This window comes from Desmodus rotundus, chromosome 2 (genome assembly GCF_022682495.2).
Source record: "Desmodus rotundus isolate HL8 chromosome 2, HLdesRot8A.1, whole genome shotgun sequence".
Taxonomy (NCBI): Eukaryota; Metazoa; Chordata; class Mammalia; order Chiroptera; family Phyllostomidae; genus Desmodus; species Desmodus rotundus.
The window spans coordinates 185,702,082-185,722,152 of record NC_071388.1 but is presented as its reverse complement, the minus strand read 5'-3'; the positions used below and the strand labels follow the sequence as shown (position 1 = coordinate 185,722,152).

Below are 20,071 nucleotides of genomic sequence, written 5' to 3'. Positions count from 1 at the left end.
TATTCTGGTAATCTAAAACTATGTCAAAATATAGTCTATTTAAGACAGAGGGAGGTTAAGAATAGTATAGGAAATGAAGAAGTCAAAGAACTTATATGTATGACCCATAGACATGAACTAAGCAGGGGGGAGTACTAGAGGGTGGCGTGGGGTGCAGGGTGGAGGATGGAGGGGGATAAAGGGGAAAAAAATGAGACAACTATAATAGCATAATCAATAAAATACACTTAATATATATACATATAAGCCTATTTAAAATAATAAATAAAAATTTAAATACATTAACATCTAAAAAACACCTTTATTAAATATTTTTCAACTTGAGAGATGCCACAATTGCCTAAGAGAATATGCACATGTGTGTTGGCTACATGCAACTTTTTAAAAACATGTCATAGATATTCCCCATAAAAATTATCATAATTATATTAAGATAATGTGTTTGGCATTTGCAAATTTAAAAAGTTAACCCAGCTATCAAAATAATATCATGATGGGGCAAAAAATTTCCATAATTTTCATACTTTTGAACTCTAATCAGTAAAATTGGAGTACAGTAATCACTTTACCCTAGTTTTACAGAAGCCTGTAGATTATCTCCATTTGTCTTAAAGACTATCACAACATTCTCAAAATAAAATTACCTTTGTATCATTTGGCTAACAAAAGAGATGAGGAAAAGAAAGACAAGCAGATTCATAAAATCCAATAAGCTGGCAAAAGTCCCAAAAAGGTTTGGAATCATCACTTATATACTTAGATTTGCATCGATATTTTTGTTTATGTGTGTTTGAAGTTAACAACTAAAGCACCATCTGTATTTCTACTCATTTTAAACTAATTTCACAACAAAAAAAAAGCGCCCTTCAAAAAATCTAATGACTAGAGGTTAAAAAACCACTCTTTTCTATAACCCACGCTAAAAAAGCAACATTTTAAGAACTATCTATACGTATAAGAGCTGTATATAAAAATCTATGAGATGTCAAAATGGAAACTTCAAACTTTTAAACCTTGCATTAAAAAAAGAATTAGTACACACACATTAACTGAATAAGCACCTAATTCAAGTAGATAGAAGAATAACCAAATTCCTCTAGCAAGAGCTGAAGAAATAAATTAAGAAAAAACAATAAATAGGAAGCAAAAATAAAGCAACAGCTGATTTTTAAGGTGGCTAAAATGTCTAGACAAGACAGCAAGAGAGAATTTTTTTTAACTTTTACTTAGAAAGCTTATAAACATAATTAAACAATGTTGTATTGGCATAGGATTTAAAAACTCAAGGAAAGAAAATTGTATTCAAAAATCAAAGACACACATACAATTTAGGAATTTAGTTCATGTTGCAGGTGATATTTTATATCAGTGGAGATAATATAAATTTATTAAAAAATAAATAGAAATGCTCACACCACAGATTTTTTAAATTGCAGGAAGTGCCCCAGCTTGTGTGGCTCAGTGGATTGAGTGCCAGCCTGTGAACCAAAGGGTCACCAGTTCAATTCCTGGTCATGGCACATGCCTGGGTTGCGAGCCAGGTCCCCAAAAGGGGGCACGTGAGAGACAACCACACACTGATGTTTCTCTCTCTTTCTCCCTCCCTTCCACTCTCTCTAAAAAAATAAAAAAATAAAATCTTCTTTAAAAAAACATCGGGGAAGATTAAAAAATATTTAAAAGAAGAAACAAGGGCATAAAAAAAGACATAGAAAAAAACATAAAGGGAAATTCCCTAGATCTGATTATATCAAAATGTTTCATTTCTATATCATAAGAGATACACAGTTGAAAAATATAACAAAATCTGAAAAAATATTTTTAATATCTTTAAAATACAAAGAACTAGTATCTGTGAATATTGCATACAAATCCAAAATATACAGAAAGTTCAACAGAAAAATAAGTAAAGTATATGAACAATTCAGGGGATAAATATATAGCTAATAAATATATGAAGAGAGAAGTTCTACTTAACTCATAAGTAATTAAAGTAAGAGATATACTTTAAAGACTGATATAGCCCCAGCGCTGGCCAGAGTGACAGGAAAGGAGCACTCTCTTACACTACTGGTGTGTGTGCACAAACACACATTGTATACACTGTGCATAACCCTGACTGCCCTTACTCTGCGGTCACCAGTGTTTCTGTTACTAGTCTTTTAAAAGCTATTTGTGCTGCCACCTTTTTCCTGTGCTGAATCTTGACACACTTACCAATGCCTGAATGACATATAATTATTTACTGCCCTAAAACTTTTATTTGGGAAAAAGAATTATATAGTCCCTATCTTTTGTAATGTGCTACTTAAAAGTAGGAAAAACAAAAAACTAATTGCAAAGGAAAATTACTAGATGAAATTTCACATTATATTCCCTGACTCGAAGATTCACTTTAAGAAGCACTGAAATGTTACCACAAGTATCTACTGTAATGTACACCAACTATGCACTAATCTTACTCCATTCCGTCACTTTACCTGCTTTCTTGATAGTGGTATGGGTGGTGCCGCAGTACGTCCTGCAAGAATCGTTCCATCAAACTGCTGGAGCCCATCCGTTGTCTGTTCTGTGAGGTCAGGTATCGGTGCTGAGGACTGGACATATGCTGCAGGGAAGAAAGACACTGAACGTTGTTGAATGGGTAACACGCAGTGGTGAGAGCAGAAGTAGAAATTGATACACCCTTTCTATAAAGCAATTCTAAAATATACATCTAAAATCCATAAAATTTTCTTCCCCTTAGATACAATAGTTGCGTCTCTCTAAATCTCTCCTAAAGAATCACCTTAAATGTGGATGTACAGTAATTGTACAAAAAATGATGGTTATCATAGATTTATTATCTGCCTCCCCATGTTTATAAGAGCATTAAAAAGTATGTCTTTTTCAAAAGGCAAAGGTGTAGAAATCAATAATAAACCCTCATCCTTAGTATGAATTTACGTGATTACTATCAGATAATTAAACAAAACAAATGCCACTAAACAGCAGAATTTTTATATATTACAAACCTGTGTTTGATATCATAAAAGTTTAGCACTAGCAGAATCAGAACTTCATTAGATCACAACTTCACCTATGACACAATTATGAATATAGATGCAGAAATATTCAACAAAATACCAGCAAACCAAACTCAGTAACATATAAAAAGGATTATATACCATGGCCAAATGAAATTTATCCCAGGAAGGCAAAATTAGTTTAACATCTGAAAATCAATCAACTATAAGCGCTATAGGTAGGGTTCTGTATATGTTAAAGCTGTAACTGCCAATATGACTATATTTGGAGATAGAGCTTTTAGGGGGTAATTAAATCACATCATAAAGAAAAATTAACTCAAAATGAATCGAAGATCTGGATGTAGGAGCTAAAGCTATAACACACAGAAAAACACAGGCATAAATCTTCATGATGTTGGATTAGGCAATCTTTTTGACACCCACAACACAAGCAACAAAAGGGAAAAAAGCTAAATTCAACTATAGCAAAATTTAAAACTTTTGTGCATCAAAGCATAAAATTCAAAGTCCTTACCTTATTTTACAATGTCTTATAGAATCTAATTCTCTGAATTCTTCATTCAACACCCACTCCCACCCCCACCCTACTTCCACTGCAGCTACACTGGCCTCCTGGCTTTTGGTTAGCACACCAACCACCCACCTGTCTCGGGGTCTCTGTCCTTGCTCTCTCTTCCCTCTACCTAGAGATTCTTCTGCCAGAGATGAGCAAGCCTGGCTCCCACACTTCATTAAAATCCCAACTCTAATGTTATTTCCTTAGCCTTACCTACCTAGCCACCCTATCTAAAATTGTACTCCTTTGCTTATTTTATCTTCCTTATAACATTTATCACAATCTGACAAGTTGTGTACTAAATTTATATGGCGATTTTCTATTTTATTGTATTGTAATGTAAGCTCCATAAATAAAGGGACCTTGTTGTGTGGATGGTCATATCCCTAGAACCGTAAACAGTGTCTGACAACTACTAGGTTCTTATCATAATAAGAACCCATGATCTGTTCCACGAGTGGATAAACTGAATAAGATGTAAAAAAAAAGGAAGTCACTACCAAGTCCTTTGAGACATAATTACCATATTAACAGGATCGTCTCACCTGTTCCAGATTATTATAGCACACACAGCAATAGCTGCAATATCCTTGTCTGTTCTGCATGTTGAATAACCAAAGTCAAAGGGTATTGTCGTTGAATACTCAAACTGGAAAAAGAAATGGCGAAATCACTGTAATTCCTTGCTATCACAAAGAAACTCGCTATGATAACATCAGAGAACAGAAATTCACTCTTGAGTCCTACCCACTCTTATTTCTCGTAATTATGAAAATAGATAAGGCTCCCTTCCACGTGAGCGATGAAATCAATCCGTGAGTGGAGTGAAGATGATAGCTGCACATCTGGAACAGTAGCTTGCTGCCAATAATTGAAGCCTAGATGACTACGTTTTCAACTTGTTAGCATTACTAGCATTGATTCAGTATTGAAGAATATCTTACTCAGTTTTAAACACAAACTGCTCTTTCTAAGTTGTTATTATAGTATATTTAATATACACTAATGAGGCTCATGAATTTCTCCATTATATCTCTACACAGAATCCCAAATTACTTAAAACAGCCAGTGTCATATACAACATCTAATTCTCTGAAATGAGAGTAAAGATGCCAATCGTATTTTCTGCTCAGTCCAGAAACAGATTTTGAAATAATTTACCCTACAAAGCTGCTGAAAATCAAAATAACAACTAATTTAGTCTCTGAAACACACAACACTTCTCTCTGACAATTACATAAAGCAAACAGATGAGGAATTTCTTCCAACTGGTGTAATGAGATTTCACTACAAATAGTTTCTAAATGTCTACCCCTTAACACTATAATCCTTCGATATTATATGCTGCAGTGGTTTCCAAATCAGAATGAAGATCAAAATCATCCCCCCAAATTCCGATTTTGTAGAGCTGAGAGTCTAGATTTCAGAAACCCCCAGGTTATTTTGGTGCACGGTCAATTCATCTGCTGACACAAAGTGCACAGACTGATTACTTCAGTAATGAACTCAACACAATACAGTTGTTGCCTTGTTTTCTTAAAGTTAAAGTAGAACTGTAAGAAATAATTTTATCACGGTTTCAATTCTAATTATTTTAAACACTGTCTGTTGGAAAATTATATACAGGATGATCCTGTAAAGTATTATGAATATTTCTGGTAAGAAGGATGATCCTGCAACAGAAAAAATTTACTCATTAAAATCAATGTTTAAAAAATGAAATCAGAGCCTCAACACATGTAAGATGAGAATAGAAAAAATCTTCTCTAAGTCAAAATGCTGTAACATTCACTTACCTATTCCTTTTTATTATGAAAAACTTTGACTTTTTGATTTCCCACACTTATGAGGAAAATGAATCAATTAAAACCAGCCTCTGAAATAAAGAATATATAAGAAATTACTTACTTGTAATTTGGTCTTAGTTCCATTAATTTACTTCATTCATAATCTGAAGCAACAAAATGAAACAAGCTTAAAGGTGCACTTACAGATATAGTCATTTTCAGGTTGAGAAACCCCAAGAGCTTAAACATAAACTTTGAAAATCATTAAATAAAAACCCTTTACTTCAAAGTTTTTTTATTTAATGTGCTTTATTTAAAATACAATGAAAACATTCACTGAATGAGAGGCAAACTGAAAAGTATGAATCTACTATCACACACACAAAATTTAAATACTTTAAATATTTTTAAAATCTTTAACCCTTATGTCCTTGAAGTCTCAAGGCACCGTCACCTGCTACTTCCATCATCTCTAGTGTCATATACGTGCTACAATGACAGTGAGCTACAATGAATCAGAAGCACTTGTTGGCATTTTTTAAAATTCACATGCTAGGACCCCACTTGAAAAACTTACTGAATCAAAATCTGCTGGTGAGAGACAGGCCCATGCATATTATGCATATTTAAAATATGCATATGCTCCCGGAGGGTTCTTTTATTGGTTGAACCAATAATATAAGTCATCTTTTTAATGTACTAATAAAATTCTTACTGAAAGGCATCATTTCTTTGGGGTCTGGGACTCTATCCCATTGTATGACTGAATAGGTCTTTTTATATAAACTCTGAACTCTACCAGTACCTGATATTTTTATGAAGTAACAAATCATTTACCTTAGCAGAAAAGGGCAGGTATTTCATCAGCGATATTAGTCCTGGCAAACATCTGTAAATTAAAATAAAATAATTTTTTAAAAAGATAACCTCCATAAGTGTCTGCCATTAGCCAAATAAACACCTCCAAGTCCTATTTCAGTTTCAAAAGTGACACAATTAGGCTTCTAATAACAAGAGCAAAAATATTAACCTGTGAACGCAAAGCACTTCATATACTGTGACTCACTAAATCCTGCGTGACCTCCTAGATACTTCAGAGCAGAGGAGCGGTGATGGTCCACGTAACCCCCCTCAAATACGTCAGATCTCGGGGGTCCAAGAATAGCAGCTGTAAAAAAAAAAAAATACGGCAAACTGTGTCTCTAACGTTAAGAACAAAGATCCCATCAAACCCAAAATTAACTGCATGAGAAACTTTTAAAATAAATATTTATGTGAAATTAAGTTTAGTTTCTGGACTAACCACCCACCTCTTCCCTCCTGTGTTAGTTCTAATGAAAGATACTGTCAATTATATATCATCTATTTATATTTATTGACACTTCAGCCAAATTATCCATCTCCTATTTTTCCACACGCTGTGGGCAAAGCGCTGACTGTATTACCCAGGCTCACTGGTTAACACAAACTGCCAGGGCTTTGACTCAGAAGGGCTGGTGACACCTACGAATGGTGAAGGAGTGCAATCAACACACTGAGCGCCTGTCCTGTACAAGGGTCCACAGTGGGAGACTTGAGGGATAGGGGAAAATACAAGACACGCTTTCTTGCTCTTAAGTTTAAAATGGAAATGGGAAATTAATGTAAAAAATACCATGTGGTATCTGAGAACTGCCTAAGCAGAAATAATAATTGCTAATCAGTCTTAGCTGGAGTGGCTGGGACATAATGGTAGGTATGGTTTTTTAAATTGGAAATAGGAAAATGGGTAGAATTTGCTTACACAAAGGTCAGGAAAAGATATTCCAAGTAACAAAAAAGCAAAAGTACAAAATCAAGAAAGCACAAGGTACATTTGGAGATAATCAGTTGACAAGTACAGATAAAGCCAGGGTTTTGTTTAAGAACTTACGGGGCAATAAAGGACAAAAAGATGATTTGAGTGTTGACATGCTAAGGTTTAAACGCAGACTAAAGAATCTAGACCATTTCTTTAGGCGCTACGGAAATATTCTGAGAAGCAGTGTACCATACTCAAAGACTGCTTTAAGAAAATTCTGGAACAATGGCTCTTTCCTACTCAAAGGAGCTTTTTTTTTTTTGCAGGGTGAGGAATGTAACTGTTAAACTCTTCAGTACCATTTCCTAGAATACTAGAGAAATCACTTTATATCCAAAATATCCACATAAGAATCTGTATCCCTTAGAGCAAAGATTTAGGCTCATTATGCTTGCAAACTAGAAAAATACAATCTTTTGCTTTAAAAAAATGACCTTTATTATTTTTAGGATAAAAGTGAAAAATACTTATTTTAATGCAATTATAAAACTAAAGAAATAAAAAGCATAAAAATTGGCCGTAATGCCACTAGCCACCATTAACATATATTATATATCTTTTTTCTAAACATGTTTTCATAAAAATGGAATGATACCATTCAATCTATTCTATAGCCTGTCACTTAACCATATATGAGAAGCACCTCTATATATTATATAATTCCTAAACAGAGTGTTTAATGATTGCATAGTATTCGTTTCATTTTATTAGTGTAAGACAAAAAAAAAAGCCCCCTTATCTGACAAGACCGAATAATTGGTGAACTTTTAAAAAAACAGTCAATAAGATGATTTTAAAAATACACACACACACACACACACAGCCCTGGCTGGTGTGGCTCAGTAGACTGAGTGCCAGCCTGAGAACTGAAAAATACATACACACATAAACTTACTATTTTATCTAAATTAAAATACAGAAATGTATATATGTTTGATTTAAGGTCAAATTAGGCTTTTTTGTTTCACGGAGGGCTTTTTGTGCATAGGACAGCTAGAGTTCCAAGTCATTTTTTTTATTCTTCCAAAAACTCCATCATAATAATTCACACTCAACAAGTTTCCATTTTCTTGTTCTCTAAAGCCGAACAAGAACTTAAAGACACATTCAAAACTGACAGCACTATTAGGATTGTTTAGGATTTTGTCCAACCTTTTACAGTTGTCACACCCACTTAAGTATTTTTGCAAAATCCTCATTTTTAGCCCAAAGCATTCAATTTATTTTTCATAAATACAACAATGCTATAAAAATGACAATGCTCACACTCTTACTTCATTGATTTATGTGACACTTAAAACCGAGAAAATGATGTGGGGCAGCGCACAGAGACTCTGAACTGTGTGTGTGAAAGAACTTCGGTACGACTGACTCAGAAACGAAATAAAATTGCATTTATTTTCTTGAGACGGTTTCTTGCACACCACAGACCTGTACCTGTTGTCGAAATGAGTACAGAGTTGTCGTGTTTGAGTTTCTCAGTTTCTCAAGCTGCCTTCGGCGTTGAAATAAAAGCTAACCAGAATCCTTAAGAGAAAAAATTTTCAACAGCCTGACAAGAGAGACACCGATTTACTAGGAAAGACAATAGGAGGGCATTTGATCTAAATAATCTAAATTGCCTGTCTAGGAACAGGGATGAGATTAGGGAGCAATTACAAAACAATGGCCAAACAAAATGTTAAAAATCCTCATTCAGTGTCCCTTTCTTTACAACGTTAAACAGATTTTCAACTTACCTCTGGTGACAAGCATTATCCTGGATATCTCAGTTCAGTCTTATTAAAATAATAATAGCTAGCTTTTAGTGAGTACTTCATCTGGGCCAGGCACTGTGTCAACAATTTCACAAGCATTTTGTCATCTCACTATCAAACAGTCTTTTGGGGCTGGTGTAACTCCCACTTTACAAACCAAGAAACTGAGGTTTAAAGAGAAGCAACGTCTTATTCCAGGGTACACACCAATGACCAGTGTAGCGGGGATCTGATCCTAGGTCAATATGAGCAGTTTGTGCTCTTAACCTTTTAACTGCTATAAAATGTTTCCTCTCTGCATTGTCAGGAATGCTAATTACTTGTTTTAATATTAGGTGAAAACAAATAATTAGGAATATAATTTGCTGCAATAAACACTGTCACATATTCCAGAAAAGAGTAAAACTGATGTTTGGTTTAATTGCATCATTGCTCCAATCTCCAAGACGGGTGCAGACAATATCTTGCATTAGTGACTCAAAATTAAATATCGTGTTGAGCAAAAAGGAAAAAGCACTGATGGATATGGACAACGGTGTGGTGATTGCTGGGGAGAGGGGGATATAAAAGGACTAAATGGTAACGGAAAATACAATAAAGATTAAATGTAAAAAAATAATTAAACATTGAGACACAGGAAAGCAATACATTTTATCTCACAATCCAGCACACGCACGGGCAGGTATACATGCACACCCCCTCACACACACACACACACAGTTTTGCAAAACAATACCCTCATGATGCGTAATGTAATGCATTCCGGTATTTTCTATGCTATTTTATTTCGTTTTTTAAAAAGTGCTAGTTATGAGTCACCAAATTAATTTCACAATTTACCAATGAATTGAAAACTGCAACCTGAAAAAACAATGCCTCAAAATATTAAGCAGAGCAAGCAATATTTTATAGAAGATGGTTGTTACCCTGAATTCAGTTTATTTCTATCCAATATCTTCGCCATAACTGCGATACTTTATCAAATCTTTAACAAGTGTCTTTACTAAGGCTGACCATTGGCCAAAGTGCAGGGAGAAGAAAATCACTGCCTTTTACGCCTTGGGTCCAGATCAGTGCCAGTTGAGAAGGCAGTGGAGGGATGTTTATGCATCGATGTAGAAAAAGTCCACAGTGTAGTAAAAAGAAGGGGGGGAGATTACATTAGTACCCCAATTATATAACACACGAATATAATTTATGAACCCCAAATTGTTAATAGTGGCTCTTGAAGATGAGATTGCTATGGGCTTTTTCAGCGGGTTTTTTCCTGATAGTACAAACACGATTTGCTACAAAAAATAAATATAATTCTATTCTGAGTGTAAAAAACGTTTGAGTTCCTTCAGGGCCACTCTTTCTTTACGCATTTCTTCCACGCGCTACCAGAATCATCGCGTCGGATAATGTTAGGAGCTGGAAAGGGCCTTTTCAGGAGCACGTAATGACAACGGCGTAATTCGACCAGATTTACACAACTGTTGCACGGCGATGGTAAAATAATCCTTAACACGGAAACCTAACGTTTCCGAAATAAATTCTAATTGCAGGAGGCTGGTAAAGGCCTAGTTCTGGGGGCGGCTGGACACAGCGCAAGGCACAGGGGGAAGGGGATTTGTAGACAGGTGGCTCGGGATCTCGACCCCACAGATGCCCGTGCAATTCCCAGCGGGTACAAAGCCCTAATCCGACCTCCGCAGATTTCCCCGTCTCCAGGGCCCCGCCCAAGGCCTCGCTCACCGGGCCCCTCCGACCCAGGGCCCCCGACAGAAGCACAAGGCTGCCCGCGCCCCACCTCCACCCCACGCCCCAGCCACCGCGATCCCAGCCCGGAGACGTCGGCCCCGCCGGCCCAGGAGGCGCAGGAAGGGACTGGGGAGAGGGGAAGCCGAGGACCTGCGAGGCGGGTGCGGGAGCCGGGCGAGCGGTCCGTGCGTCCCTCTCGAGGAAGAAGGCGCCCCGGGCGCCAGGCGAACAGGCCCCACCCCCGGCCGCGCACACAGAGCCCGCGGGCGTCGCCCGGGCTGCGCGCCGACTCGGCCAGCCCGTCCGCGTCCGCCCCCGCCGCCGTTCTCACCTCCGCGGAGGCCGCCCGGATTCCTTCCGGGCCTCGGGAGAGGCCGAAGACCGGTGGGTTCGCTCCCTTCCTATTCCGGTTCCATGGCGGTGCCCAGACCCCCGAGCCGTCCAGAGCGCCGCGGCCGCCCGCGCCTGCCGACTGCTGCCCGCGGAGCCAGATGCTGGAGCCACCAGCCTCTGCCGCCCGTGCGAGAGGAGAAGCGAAGTGAGAGCGTCGCTTCGCGGACCTGGGCCCCCAGTCACGACTCAGCCCACGTAGTCCTCCAGGGGCAACGCCGCGTTGCAGCCCCGATTGAGGTTTGACGTCAGGGAAGGTGCGAAAACAAGGCCCCTTCTGACGCAGGGACAGCGAGACCGCCCCTAGCCCACCCCCACCCCCGGCGCCGGAGCCCCCTTCCTCCCGCCCCCAACCCTCCCCTCCCCGACATCTTTTAAAGCGAACACTTCCTCCAGGGTCAGGGCCCCACTCCAGGCTTGTGAAATCAAACCTGTTTCAAACAAAATGACCAGGCTTATAGCGCAGTTAGGACATGAGATACACACCAAGATTTTATTATCTGAGGGGCCAAATAGAAAATGCTTCCCAATGCAAAGCAACACATGAGCTACAGAAAAGAAAATGGGCTCAGAGGGGCTAGTCGTTTGCGCTGTTTCGGTGTGTTTCCCGCAGTGAGCTGCATCTTAACAAAAGCTGCTATTTAATGAGCGCTTTATTGGTGTTTAAGGTTTCTATGTGATTCTTGCATTTCATCCTCAGGACAACCCTTTATAAGATCTTATAACGAATCCTGTTACACTCTTTTGACAAATGAAAAAAACCTAGGCTTGGGGAGGTTAGGTATTCAAAGACCTACACTGCACACGAAAGGGTTACGAATATTAATCAAAATCAAGTCAGTTATTCAGTGATATTCTGTACCACCCACTGCGAATATAATTTTGTGCAAAAACAGCTTAGTGTAATGAGGGACAAGCCCGAATTCATCACGCTACTGAATGCATTATAGTCTGTGATAAGGAAAATAATCATACGTAAAATGGAGAGAGCGGGTCTCTATTTGGAGAGCTTATGTCTTATGTAAAAATAATCATAGAATGAGCTACTTTGCTCTTGGGTAATTGCTATAATTATCATTTTTTATAAGCTTGTGACTTTGTCCCCCCTTTTTTAACTTGTCCATTGCTTTCACATTCATAGTTTACATTCTTTGTGTATATTTCAGCTCCTGCTTCCCCTATCTCTTTCTTCCACTTTATATCTGGGCTTTTGCAACTGTTTGGTTTATCACCCCCTTTAGATTTTGTTAAGACACAAAGGAAGCACTGACTTTTTTTTTAAGGCAAACTCTTTCCACATCCCAACCTTGGAATTGGTGAAAGAAAATTCATTATACATACACCCAGCCACCATGACATAATGTTATTTCACAGATGCTGAGACACACATTTTTTACACTTTAACATTTCTGAAAACAGGATGCGTTTTACAAACTGGGCTCTTAATATTGGCCAGGGGGCTGTATTAACATAGTTGTCATTGAGAGCTCATACAGATACTTGGATATAGCTAGCTGTTCACATCGTCCTTATTTCACCTGAATTAAGGGCATTTTTTAATAAAATTCACAACTCTAAGAGAAGGGAATTAACAGGTATAGGAGGCTTTCAGCCTTGAAGAGTCCTAGGAAAAGAGGGGAGATTTTCCTAGGACCAAAAAGAGATTCCTCCAGCACTTAGCAAAGAGAGATATGGGACCGGCTAAAAGCTATTAGACCTCTGAGTTACTCACCAGGTACATTAGTTCTTAATGCACTTTGGAAACTTATATCTGAACAGTTAAATAATAAGTCTAATGCACACACCTCCAAAAAAGTGAAATGTCTGAGTTACTATTCCCAATGTTATGGTTAGTCAATTACAAACCCTCTAAGTTTCACTTAAAAAAAAATCACTGAAGAAGGAAAATGAGTCCTGAAAGTAACCTGAAAAGAATCCATTAACCTCTTCTGGATAGGTCAGGAAAGTGCCAGCATGAAACTTGCAGAATAGGACCAGTTGCCTGGGGGAAAATACTGGATTCAGCCCTGGTGGGTGTGACTCAGTGGATTGAGTGCAAGCCAGTGAACCAGAGGGTCGCCAGTTGTATTCCCTGTCAGGACACATGCCTGGGCAGCAGGCCAGGCTGGGCCCCCAGTTGGGGACGTGTACATGTCAACCCATCAATGTATCTCTCACACATTGGTGTTTCTCACCCTCTCTTCCCTCTATCTAAATAAATTAATAAAATATTTTTTTTAAAAAATACCCTGGATTCAATAGCGGAGCACTTGTAAGTCTGGATGCATCACAACCACTTCTGGTGGCTCAAAGACAATGATACTGCATGGAAAACCACATCCGTTCAACAACTGACTCCAGAAGTGATGGAGTGGCTTGGTTGGAGCATTGCTCCAGTACACCAAACGGTTGCGGATTTGATTCCCGGTCAGGGCACATACCTAGGTCGCAGGTTTGAACCCTGGGTGGGGCACATGCAGGAGGCCAATCCATGTTTCTCCCTCACTGATATTTCTCTCTCTGTTTCTCTCCCTTTCTCTCTCTCTCTCAAATCAATTTTAAAGAAAAAAATTATCCTCAGGTGAGAATTTTAAAAATGTGATTTAGAAAAATGTGAAGTTTAGCCCTGGCTGGTGTGGCTCAGTTGACTGAGTGCCGGCCTGTGAACCAGGGGGTCGCTGGTTCAGTTCCTGGTCTGGGCACACGCCTGGGTTGGGGGCACCACGTGGGGGGCATATAAGAGGCAACCACACATTGATGTTTCTCTCCCTCTCCTTCTCCCTCCCTCATTCCCCTCTCTGAAGATGAATAAATAAAATCTTTGAAGAAAAAAAAAAGAAAAAGGAGTTTTTGGAACACCTTAACCAATTTTATAGTTCCCTTTTTATGCATGCTCCAGATTGATACATAATAACCTGTTTCTAAGTCTGAAAGAGTTCTTTCACTAAGTATGAAATAAAAATGCTAAATTACAAGAGATCGTTGCATTTTAGTTTAGTCGGCAGCATTTTTTATCCCAACCGATGTCATCATAAACTTAGAGGAAGTGCCATCCTGCATTAGAAGAGCAGTCCTTCCAGACTAGATCTCTGCCTAGTGGCAGTGGGGACTTTTTTCACAGAGCTTAAGTATCTGTAAGGCTCAGCTCTAAACGTTAAAAATAAATTTACCCCTAATCCTTTGTTAGTCCACTATAAATCAAAACCCATTCATTCACTCAGCAAATATTTATTTAAAGGACCCCAGGAATCAAAGTTGGTTTTATATGCACCCCATTCCCTCCTCAGAGAGAGAGGGGAAAACAGATCCTCTGTATGTGTTATTTCACGTTCTTTGTTCAACAGAAGAATAAAAACTGCTTTTTTATGTCCGGAAATCATTACAATAAATCCTGTTTTTTGTAAGCTGTTTAAGCTAACATTAGGCTAATGTCTGAAGGGAAAAGGCAACTGAAGGAACCTAGATCTCATTTCCAAATCATAAAGGAATTTAGATTCCATCTGTTTAAGAGTTTGGATTATTTTTCCCCAAAATTTTATTGTACACATCTACCTGTTCACAGACAGGTGAGATTATTATGAAGCTTTTACCCATTAACCTGACATTTCAACTCTTTAAAAAGTATAATGTCATCTTTAAAGGAAAAAGATTCACTCATATTCCACATCCAAATCAAAATTTTAAAATTAATGAGAAGGGTCACAAAATACCTCCATCATTTTGTCTTGATTCCTCCTCGTAAGGTCTCCATCCTGGACAAAAATTTCATTCAAAAGGAGAGGGAAGGGTGATAGTGCTAATGTCTTCATCGTACTGATTGTTGGAACAAGAAAGAAAAAGAGGTTCATGAAAAAAGAATGCAAGTTATATGACCTACGATCGCAGAGGTGCGTGGTGGACGTGTGGAGGACCGCGGTATGAATGTGAGAACAGATGAGAGTGCAGGGGGAGGCTATGTAAAAGCGTTAAATCCTCATCCACCGAGTAAGAGTGTTATGTGTAATGTGTGAAGTTGGCAAACCACTAAGTAGCAATATAAGCCTATTTTTAACTAAACCCAAACATGATCCACCAGAACCAAAGACAATAAATTTGTTTTGAATATTTGCTTCTGTTTGTCAGGAGTAAACGCGGGCAAAGGCACGGCCGTGGGACAAGTGACTCAACTCTAGGAACATTTCCTGCAGATCAGTTTAAAATTATGCACAATGAGATTTAACTTCTCTGGAATAATCTTCCCATCCTATTCTTCCTACAGTCTAGTCAAACAAATTATTTCCACTTTTACATTCTGTAGACACACCTGTAACACAACTTCATACAAAGACATGACTGGGACATAGTTTGACATCATTTGTTTCCAATTCATAATTCTTTACCAACTCTTTTATTCTATTCCTTTCTCTCTTTTTTTTCCTTTCTCTCCTTCCCCTCTTTTGTTTCTACCCACCCATTTTTTAAATTTTCCTTTCATTGTTTTCTTGCTAACTAAAACACAACTTGTAGCCCTTAAAGAGAGAGCTTTTGACTTGTGCTGATAGTAAGGATTGAAAATGTTGCTTTCCACATACTGGTTTCTTCCTTTCATTGAAAAGTCATTTCAAAACATATGTCCTCTGGAGTTTAACTTTTTTAAAAAAGTAATTATTATTGCCCTTTCATAAAACAAAGTCATCAATATAAGAACTATATTCTTGAGCTTTTCCCTCTATTAAAATTCCCAAATATCTTCACTGCTTGACTTGCAACAACATAGAATTATTTCATTGCTGCGGTATCACCCATACTTACTCCCAAAACCTCCACCCAGATCCTGAGTACCACAGAGTCAATTGCGTTAGCTATGTTTTCTTATTTTATTCCTGATGCTCTCACATCTGGAGCCCAAGGACACGAGGAACCCACCCTCCCAGAATTAACTAATTCTGCTGCGGCATAACAAACAATAGGCCTGCCAGCAAAGCTTTGATATGCAAGTGAACGAATACCTGAGTCCATACCCCGACTGGCTACGTTTATCAGACCTCTGCTGTCCAGGACTCTATCCCTAGCCCTTCCCTAAAGGTCCAGGTACCAGACAACCAGAGATCAAGCCTGTAGTGCAGAGTCTGCAGAAACTATTCAAACTGTCCATTTATAGTTTATACCCCTTGCTTACCTTACATAGCCCATTCCTTCCCTGCTTCCCTAGTGGCCCTTCATAGACTGACCTGCTGTTTTTAGGATACCACGAACATAATGAAAATATTTTCCTTCATAGTAATCATTTTCATGTCTGTGTGTCTTACTTTGTCTGCTCAAAATGAGTCTAGGGTACATTTTTTTAGAACAACCAGCACAGCGAGCAGAATGGTTTTGCATCAGAGATGACAGATCCTTAGACACCTTGGGCTCATCAACTGGACCCAATAGGGGAGCCACTGCCAAAGGGCACTGCTGGTTGCTCTCACCCTGGCTGCTTGAAGGTACCATGTTGTTTTCCTGGGGTATTGCCACGATTTCCAGCTTAAAATTGGGGAGCTCAGGGACGTGAGTGCTCCCTGAGCTGCCATGTGGAGGGTCTCTGCAGCGGCGGCACCATAGAGTGGCTGGAAGATGGACTGAGGTGTCAAGGCCGGACTCACAGAAGCACCTTTCCTGACCACGATGGTGTGAAGATACAAATTACTAGTGGAAGAAAAATTGGAAAATTAACAACATGTGGGAATTAAACCACAACTTCGGAACAACGAATGGGTCAAAGAGGAAATCATAAGAGAAATCACAAAGTACTTTGACACAAATGAAAATGAAAAGAACCAGCCAAAGCTTGTGTGATGCAGCAAAAGCGGTTCTGAAAGCGATGTTTATAAAGAAAAATGCTATTAAGTAAAGAAAGATCTCAAATAACCTAACGTTATTTAATCTCAAGGAACAATAGAAACTACAACACACTGAGCCAAAAGTAGCAACAGGAAGGAAATAATACAGATTACAGCAGAAATCAATGAAACAAAGTCAATAGAAAAAAATCGACGAAATAAGAGTTGCCTTTTTGAAAAGATAAACCAGGTGAAACCCTTTATTTAGAATAAGACAAGAAGAGGGAAGACTCAAATAATAAAATCAGAAACGAAAGGGGGGGGCATTACAACTTTTACCAGGGAAATACAAAGAACCTTAAGAGACTACTAAGACAATTATACGCGAAAAAATTGGATGACCTCAAACAAACAGGTAAGTCGTAAGTTTGTGCCTCTTATTTGCTTTGCTTTTTTTTTTTCTTTTAAAGAACTCCCTAAGGGCTCCCGCTCTCTGTTCCCCTCTTACTCTCTGCCTGCTGATTTTGCTATGCTTCCTGCTGCTAAGAGACAGTACAACACAACCTTCTGCCTACAGGGCAGCCCTTTTCTTGTTTGTGTAGCTTACCATTTCTGTGGTAGCGTAAACCGAGCCCAGGGCATCTTTGTAGAACCATTGGTGCTGCCGAGCACGGAGGGACCACCCCAGATGGAGACGATAGGCCCTAGACTACCTGGGCTCTCCAACTAGACCCACCGGCAGAGGCCACACCTAAACTGCACGGCAGGTGGTAGTGCAATCGCTTCCTGGTAGGTGCTGCATGGCGTTGTTCTCGTCTGATGTTGCCATGGCTTCCCAGAACGAACGAGGGAACTCCGACAGTTCACACCCCGTCGTGATGGCCGGAAGAGGGCCGCTCTGAAGAGCGCCAAGCCCCGCAGAGCTGGCAGAGGGCGCAGCGGAGCCCAAACTGCGCCTGGCACAGGGCCGCCGGTGACGCGGTGCAACGCACTCAGAGATGTGTCGTGCCTGCGGGCGCCGGGGCGCGGTGACGCAGCACACTGCAGCTACACTGTGTGGCAGCGCGTAATAACATTTGTGAACATGGTAAAACGTAAAACGGTATTATTCAGAACCACAGCAATAGGTACAGGGATATCTCCAACTGGGACTTCGCAATGGGAGAGATACTGCGCTTAATTCCTAATACAACGTGGACAAGTGGGAATTAATAACCAAGGAGTAGTGTGGGGGGCAGTGCATGAAAAATGACTAAGAGGAATAAAGGGGATTCTGACTAAACCAGCCCAACACAATTCCTGCTGAGGCAGTCCAGGGTGATTGATCAGTTATCGCCTGGGAATGGCGAAGGGCGAGGCTTCTGCTCTGATACCCAGGGTGAGCAGAGCTGGAGGCTGGGGGTTCTGATGAAAATGGTTTAGTAAAGTTCTTGCTAAAAGTGGATTTTACAAGGAAGTGCACAGGTGAACCTAGAAGAAGATCTGGAACCCTGATTGGAGTACATGAAGTAAAGAACCTTTGTCACCCAAGAGTGCCTGGATACAGGGCTGCTCTGCCCTCGGAGAGAGGTGCCGTTCTGGTGCTGCACCGGTGGCACCCGTGGTGCGGAATGTAAAGAGGCGGCAAGTGTCCTTCCACTGCCACTGTTAAGAAAAAAAGATATTCAGTGACACTTGTTAAAACGATAAGACAGGCCTTACTCCAGGCCATGGGCAACAGGTACAGGGACCTCCGCAATCGTGATTTTAGAGTAGGGGAGAGAATGGGCTCAACTCCAAATCCAGCATGAGTCCTTCTGACCACAGAACTGAGAACTAATAAATGGGTTTAATTTAGGCCACTAAGTGTGTGGCAATTCATCACACAGCAATAGGAAACTATTACAGTAATCAATGTGAATTCAATTATATTTGTTATACAAGAAATTCACAAATACATGGTTCTTATAAATGTGGAAAAATGTGGGAGGACATCAAACTTCAAAACCTCTGCAAGTCAAAGGAAACAACAGAGTAAACGACAACCTATGGAAAGAATGAAAATAAGTGCATGTTATATATCTGATAAGGTGTTGCTTATCCAGCATATTTAAGGAGCTTACACAAATAAATAACAACAAAACTAATAATCCAATTAAAAAGGGGAATAGTGATTGAATAGACATAGCTCCAAATAGCCAGCAAGCCTAAGAAAAGATGCTCATCATCACTTCATCAGTGAAATATACAGGTGTGGGCAAAGTAGGTTTACAGTTGTGAGTACGCCAAACACAGAGTTTATTCTTGTATTACTATGTATGGTATTATTTAGTTGTAGTATAACTGTAAGCCTACTTTTGCCTACCCCTGTACATCAAAACCACAGTAAGATATCACCTCATATGCATCAGGATAGCAACTATCAAAAGAACAGAAAATAACAATGTTGCAAGGAAAACAGAGAAATTGGAACCCAAGAGCACTGTTGGTGAGAAAGTAAAATAGTTCAGCCCTTATTAAAAAGTAGTATGGAGATTCCTCGAAAAATATAAAAAGAGCAGATACTATAATTTCTACCTATCCCACTTCTGATATTTATCCAAAACTACTCAAAGGCAAATCCCAAAGAGATATGTGGACCCTGTGTTCATTACAACAGCATTCACAATAGCCGAGAGGGGAGGCCAGCCCAGTGGCCATACTGGATGAGTGGAGAGAGAAAGGGGGGTCTATGCATGTGATGGAGCATTACGCAGCTCTAAGGGAAATCGCGCCATGGCTACTGCATGAGCGGACATCACGGACGTTATGCGAAAATAAATATGCCAGTCGTAAGAAAGAAAAATGCTGTATGCAGAATCTAAACCCGTCGAAATCATGGAAAGAAAAGTAGAATGAAGATTACCAAATGCTGGGGAAGTAGAGAAGTGATATTAGTGTTTTTTGGTTACACAGTTTCAGAATTGCAGGATCAGAAAGTTTTAGAGATCTAGTGAACAGCAACATGAGAATATAGTTAACACTATTCAGCTATGCACTTAAAATGGCTACGATGGTAGATTTAATAATATCTGTCTTCTACACAGAGAAAATATTGGAAAGAAATGAAGGACAGAGAATGAGGGTAATACAAACTTGGAAGGGTTTGTATCTTGAGCTCCCATATAGGGGTCACTGCTCAGGAGAAAC

General features: G+C 39.4%; 1 protein-coding gene across 7 annotated transcripts in view; it reads right to left on the bottom strand.

The window, feature by feature from the left end:
* ZDBF2 (zinc finger DBF-type containing 2) overlaps positions 1-17,550 on the bottom strand; it is a 30,693-nt gene extending 13,143 nt beyond the window's left edge. For 3 of the 7 annotated variants that reach the window (XM_053918996.1, XM_053918999.1, XM_053918998.1), the window contains exons 1-6: positions 11,044-11,304; positions 6,403-6,540; positions 6,210-6,261; positions 5,382-5,461; positions 4,131-4,234; positions 2,481-2,608 (exon numbers count right to left, since the gene is read on the bottom strand). In XM_053918996.1, coding sequence (XP_053774971.1) covers positions 2,481-2,608; positions 4,131-4,190 — 188 coding nt within the window. In that variant the 5' untranslated portion in view covers positions 4,191-4,234; positions 5,382-5,461; positions 6,210-6,261; positions 6,403-6,540; positions 11,044-11,304. Of the gene's footprint in view, positions 1-2,480; positions 2,609-4,130; positions 4,235-5,381; positions 5,462-5,493; positions 5,532-6,209; positions 6,262-6,402; positions 6,541-10,862; positions 10,966-11,043; positions 11,305-17,510 lie in introns of those variants that run through there. The other 4 variants (XM_045198402.2, XM_053918997.1, XM_045198401.2 and 1 more) reach the window with 4 other exon arrangements.
* Between the last annotated feature and the right edge of the window lie 2,521 nt (positions 17,551-20,071).